Source organism: Epinephelus moara, chromosome 24, assembly GCF_006386435.1.
Source record: "Epinephelus moara isolate mb chromosome 24, YSFRI_EMoa_1.0, whole genome shotgun sequence".
Taxonomy (NCBI): Eukaryota; Metazoa; Chordata; class Actinopteri; order Perciformes; family Serranidae; genus Epinephelus; species Epinephelus moara.
The window spans coordinates 32082277-32089052 of record NC_065529.1 but is presented as its reverse complement, the minus strand read 5'-3'; the positions used below and the strand labels follow the sequence as shown (position 1 = coordinate 32089052).

The 6776-nt window shown below is 37.6% G+C and overlaps 2 protein-coding genes across 3 annotated transcripts in view; one reads left to right on the top strand and one right to left on the bottom strand.

The window, feature by feature from the left end:
* atg7 (ATG7 autophagy related 7 homolog (S. cerevisiae)) overlaps positions 1–6776 on the top strand; it is a 121082-nt gene that overhangs the window by 25797 nt on the left and 88509 nt on the right. The window contains exon 12 of the mRNA XM_050039375.1: positions 2033–2191. Within this exon, the coding sequence (XP_049895332.1) occupies positions 2033–2191 (159 nt within the window). The remainder of the gene's footprint in view (positions 1–2032; positions 2192–6776) is intronic.
* Positions 1–6776, bottom strand: part of LOC126386795 (putative nuclease HARBI1) — a 133732-nt gene that overhangs the window by 84486 nt on the left and 42470 nt on the right. The gene's annotated exons all lie outside the window — the stretch shown is intronic.

The following is a 6776-nucleotide window of genomic DNA, read 5'->3' as shown; positions in this document are numbered from 1 at the left end:
CGACAATTACGCACGGCTGCGCGCTCTTTATAACTCACTGTGTGAACCTATGTTGCATAATAAAGATTTGCCCCACTCAGTAACTTCATCCTGGCGCCGGGCTTGCCTTAACCTCAATCACTGCGTGATTAGTATATAAAGGTGGAAAAATAAATAAAATTGCGGGCGGTAATGGTCAGAAATTCAGCGGGAGTGGGCAGGAGCGGGTTGAAGAGAACAGTCCAATGCAGAGCTCTAGCGCACAGGTTGAATTTTATGAATGGAGGGGAAAAGAGGAGACGTATTCCCCTGCAAAATTACCCGGTATTTGCGAAACAAAATCACTGAAGTTAAAGTTCTGTCACAAAACTATATTGTTACGGATATTTGCACATTTTTAAGTGGGTATATAAAAAATCCTGGAGCTTTCTTAGTGGTACGTGACGTGATGAACGTCTCGACCTGTCATTTCGTATGGATTTTGATTGGCTGTCAGTGTTTCTATCGTTCATCAAATCGCTCTGAAAGTGATCCAAACGATATCGTCCACCACTATCGTTGTCGTTATAGTTGTAGTGTGGATGCTGCTGAACACTTGAGTTTAGAACGATTTTTAAAACTGTATATTTATAGTTATATTTATAGTTATAGTTCTTGGTGTGGACGGCCCTTAAGTCATGGTATGGTATGCTGTACATAATCACGGAAACTGACAGTGTGTTATTCTGTCAGTCAGTCATTCTGTCTGTCCCACATTTTTCTACTCACTGAAGTGGTCAATCTATGTGAAACTGCACATAGGCATTGAGGATTGGCATAGGTAGAAGGTGACAAAGCTACCAATGGGTATGGACTAGTAATATAATGTTCTTCAATAACCTTGTCAGAAGCTTTGAATCTGATTACCCTAAATCATGAACTTACTTTCTTGTTGTGTGAATATTTGTTTAGCTTTGTAACAACATTATGAAGGATCCCAGGATTTCATCCACAGATTTTATATGAAGTTAATCCCATAACAGTACAAATAACATAATGCTAGTTTATGTAAGAACCTACTGTCATTCTCTGATGCTGGGGGAACAGACTACAGTAAAATCCAATGAAAGTGCTCTATTCAGCGTTCAGATCCAAAAGGCTGCTACCCTGTAGGTTACTTTTTATAGTTTTTTTTTCCATATATTACAACCTGCTGGTTATGAATTCAAGTTTTTTCTATTAGAAACTGAATTAAATCTTTCAGCTTCACTGTAGTTTTTTGGACAAACCGTCCCTGTGTCACACCATCTTTATATGTGGATACACATCTATTTTATTTGGCTTAAAATAAATAAAGAAAGAAAAATTAGTAACAAGCATAACTGAGAAAGAGATGTCTGTGCTTTTGAGGTGAATTGAACAAATAAATTCTAATGTGTTCTGAATGTTTTGCTCAGCTGTGAGAAACTACTGCAGGGTGTGAAATGACGGGCTGTGTTGCAGTAATTTAAATGCACTTTATGTCTGCACTTTGTGTCTGCACTTTATACTTAACATGTGCTCTCGCAGTATGTATTTTTAAGTAGCAGCCTTTATGTCCAAGACAACTCTCCCAAGGGACAAATGAGGTTATCTTTAATCTTCTTGAACTAAATGACTGCGTTGGAGCGCTGGCCTTGTACGGCTGCCTGCAGTTATGAAGTTCATTTTAGTGCACGTCTCTGCTTCTTTGTGTGCTCGTTATTTACTTTTCCAAGGACACTTTAGAAACTCTGTCAGTCAGTGGAGACATAATGAATACCCCAGTGTAATGTAATTGACAGTGTGGCTGGACTTTGTGTGAACAGAGAATGACATTAATGAAAAACAATACGAATTGTACCTGCTGCACGCTGATGCATCCATTACTGCAAAATGAAAGTGGAATAAACACAGGGTACTAATCCTCCCACTCATCGTCACTAATGCTGTTTACAAAGTGCTGCTCAGGACAATGTTCATGTCAATATGTAGGTATTGAGTATTTTTATGTGATGTGATTAAATATATGAATGATGTTCTTTTTCCTCCTCAGGGATGGGGAGTGAGACACATCACATTTGTAGACAACGCCAAGATCTCTTACTCCAATCCAGTCAGGCAGCCGCTGTATGAGTTTGAAGACTGTCTTGGAGGAGGGAAGTCCAAAGCCATGGCAGCTGTCGATCGACTCATTAAAATCTTCCCTGGTGTGGTAAGTACTAAAATGCAGATGATAATGCCCAAGCTGTGGGACATGATATCTTTATCGCTCTTCGTAAGTGAGGATCAAACCAAAGCTTACTCTGTTAAAGTCTGAAATCCTATCATCTAAAAATCCCTTTTTTTAGTTTCTATTACTAATAAAGATACCCCGATTGTGAAATTCTGGGTCGATACCGATGATTAAAATGATTTTCCCAATAGCTGATACCCCTGTCTTTTGTTATTGTTGTTTTTTGTTTTTGGTAATTTTTTCCCCTTTGTGCCAGGAAAACAGACATTTTGAGCCTTTCATACACTATCTTTCAAAAAGCATAAATTCAGTTGTACACATTTATGAAACAACCTTTAATATAAACTGCTTTGATATAAAAAATATCTTTAAAAAACAGATTCAGAAGCCTTTTGGTAACACTTTACTTGAAGGTATCTACATAAGAGTGACATGACACTGTCATAACTATGACGTGACACTTGCCATAAACATTATATAGATGTCATAAACGTTTATGACTGCTGTCATTAAGTGTCATTCAGTTTTTGTAATGACAAGTTGACATTGTTTGGGTTGTCTTGATTATGACAAGTTGACATTAATCAAATTGACATTACCAGAAGTTGTCTTTGTCATGAGACAAGTTGACATTAATCAAATTGACATTACCAGAAGTTGTCTTTGTCATGACAAGTTGACATTAATCAAATTGACATTACCAGAAGTTGTCTTTGTCATGACAAGTTGACATTAAATTTGTTTGGGATGTCCTTATAATGACAACTTGACATTAACCAGGATGACATTACCAGAAGATGTCTTTATGTTAATGTCAAGTTGTCATAATAAGGACATCCCAAACAAATTTAATGTCAACTTGTCATGACAAAGACAACTTACATGTATGGTAATGTCACTTTAATTAATGTCAAGTTGTCATAATCAAGACAACCCAAGCAATGTCAACTTGTCATTACAAAAAACAAATGACACTTAATGACAGCAGTCATAAACATTTATGACATGTACATAATGTCTATGACAAGTTCATGACAGTGTCATGTCATAGTTATGACAGTGTCATGTCTCCCTTATGTAGATACCCTCAAGTAAAGTGTTACCACCTTTTTTACTATATCCATCCATCCATCAATTTTCATCTGCTTATCTGGGGCCGGGTCCCGGGGGCAGCAGGCCCAGCAAAGCACCCCAGACGTCCCTCTCCCCAGCAACACCTTCCAGCTCCTCCTGGGGGACCCCAAGGTATTCCCAGGCCAGATGAGATATGTAATCCCTCCAGTGTGTCCTGGCTCTACCCCAGGGCCTCCTACCAGTGGGACGTGCCCACTACATACTTGAGCTACTTACTATATATATAATACATTATAATTTCCTCTCTAATATATATTTTATATTACTGTAAATAACATCAACACATTTCTAATTCAAACAACTGTATTTATTCACGTTTCTTGCTAAAAAAATACTCATTTTTTCTGGATAAAGCTTGATCACATCATATTGTAAATCAATTCACCTTCGTCAGCAGGCAGTTGTGGCCACCGGCTGCTAACAGCTAACATTGACTAGATTTCCTCCGGACGATGTCAGCAGTGGATTGTTGTTCACAATGAAGCCTTATCAGGGAAACAATAGGGCGCGACCCCTGATGAGTCAGTAGTGATTTTTCTGCATCCTTTTATCTGTTCATCTCAAACACGATGGGATGTCATTAGTCTGGAGCTCTGCTTTTTAGCCTGATGTGACACAACAGGAAAACGATCAGTCACTGACGTCTGTGACAGTCATCTTGTCTGTTCATAGGCTGATGGCAGTCAACAAGATGGTTATTGACTGATACCGATGTACTGCTGATAAATTGGTGCCTCCCTAACTCCTAAATCTGACAAGTATTGTGGTTCTGTTGGTTTTTACCGTCATACAGCAGCTTTTGGAAAACTTGACAATATAATCTGAATTTTGTTTATGCTCATAATCATATTCCTGCATAATCATATTCCTGTTTGATTGGTTGTGTCTGAGATGTGATGGCCAAATCATGCAGAAAATGAAGAGTCGTGTTAGTTGCATATTAATGCTGGCAGTTTCATTACTTTGTTAATTAATGAGTGGGTTCTCTGGGGAGATAATTTGCTATATTACTAACTGAAAACGCAGCCAAACACTCACAGCGTGACTCTGTTTTGGCGACAAAGCACCCATCACTTATTAGTCGACTTGGAAAAACATAGGCAGAATGCATATTTATGATGTGAATCATGTGTACACCTGTATGCTGATGCATGCATGTTAAGTTCTGCAGGAGGATGGAGGCAGTTCATGTGAGGATGATTTACTTTTGTTTTGCTCGCCCTCAGATAGCATCTAATGCAGGGATTCAGGAGGTCATTAAAGTTGAAATTCAGCAACTTGTTTGCTGAGTTGTTTCCCGTTTGTACGGGTTCACAGCCGTCTGTATGCGGGTAACAGTTACTGCATTATATCCTCTAGCTCAGTGGTTCCCAACCTTTTTGCGACCCCTTAAATGGAACAGTTCAACCTGAGGTTATTTTTCCATCTCACATAGTTTAATTTAAAGGATCTTTCAGGGGCTTGGAAATGTAAGAACAAAGAAAAACAAAAATGTTATTAAAATGTAAGGTTAATTTAGTGTAACAGAAATATTCTTTCTCATCTCTGTTATGATCTCGTCACAACATGTGATGTAGTAAAAGGAACTAAGTGTATTTACTCAAATGCAGTTTTGAGGTATTTAAACTTCACTTCTGTTTCCTGCTTCTTTACACTTCTCCCCTGATACATTTAAATATTGTAGTCTCACTCTTCTACATATATGTTACAGCTGTACTTACTTTTAAAATTTAGATTTTACCTGCAATACATATTATTTGTTTATTAAATATGATGCACTGTAATAGATAAAAGTATCCAAATAAAGCCCCTTATTGGCTCACTACCTCTTACATGTTAATGCTTCAATAATAATTATCGAATAATGTCACATTGACAGGTGCGGTTCTACAGAATCAGAGTCTTATGATGCTTTAATTACATTTTATTGCCAATTTTTTCTGTATTTTTACATAAGTACATTTTTGACAGGCTGGGCAATATGGAGAGAATCAAAGATTACAGCACTGTAAACCAAATACCTTGATATCAATATTATAACGATATTGTAGAGTTGTTCATTGGTGCTTTCACAAAATATTTACTTAATGAATTGTAGTAATGTAACGTGGATATAATGACTAAGTGGCTAAAAGCAATAATAGAACAGCGAGAACAGTCTAAGTTTAGAAAATTACATCACTGTATTTGAATGCAGCCTTTAAAATCAGGAAAAGACAACATAATATTACGATCTAAATCTAACGCCCTATTCACATGGGACTAGAACTACCAGGGGACCTTGTGTGATTTAGAAAGTAACCCCTGTATCTGGGTTTCACGCAGTGCATTTGCACTGGATAAGCAAAGCCTCTATTTTACTTGAATTTACTGACGGTACAGTAACTCTACTTTTCGCAATACAAAAGCACTACACAGCACCACTAGCACTCCTTTTTCTTTTTAAAAGTGGGTTAAGCAAACACAACCAATTTTGCCACACATTTTCACATAATTAATCTCATTATCATTCAAGATTTTGCTCTTCTGATGGATTTGAGTTTGCTTTTTATATTGTGTAGTGAGACAAGCCACCTGCACCTGAAGTGCTTTCAGAACTTTCATTTATAGTTGCTGACACAGCCTCTGTCATTCATGACCGGGAAAGAGGCAGAAAAGAGGTGTAGAGAAAACAAAAAAACCTAAATATGACCCCATATCACCCAAATGCTGATTTGCACAGGACTAATATTATCACACGATTTCACTCTTTGGCGAAATATGATAAGTTATTTGTGTTTTTTGCTTCAGAAATGGCATTTTATCCATATTGGCAAGAGACATCTTTGGAATAGAAGTTGATTGTTCTTTTGTCATATTGTACTTGGGCAAAAGTCCGGACAATCTCAAGACCCAGGACAAATACCCTTACAAAATACTTTAGGCTGCAAGCAAGGAAGCCACCACACGGAAGTGGCTAAACGCAAGCCCCCCTTCAAAGGACGACTGGATTGCAATTATTAACGAAATTCACTGTATGGAGAAAATAACTTTTTCTTTAAGATTGCAACTTGATCAACATGTAAAGTATGGGAAAAAATGTTTCATATACACAAAGGGATGCAACCTTTTGACTGACCTAACCTTCTTTTCTGTTTCACGTAAAAATAAATAAAATAAACAAACCATAAAAAATAAAGTTAAACAAAAATTACGGACATGGCAGATTTGCACACAATTAAAGGGCCAGTGTGTAAAATGGGTTGAAAACAGTGACATCAGTGGTCAAATTCTAGATTGTAGGGCTCACTCGCTCACCCCTCCCGTCGGGTAAATGACGGTGGCCTCGTAGGGACAAAAAGGCTTGCGCACAAGTTTTTCAGCAGCAGGTCTATCTAGCGACGAGGTGAATGTTTATTTAGAAATCTAAACCATGTTACGATATTGTAAT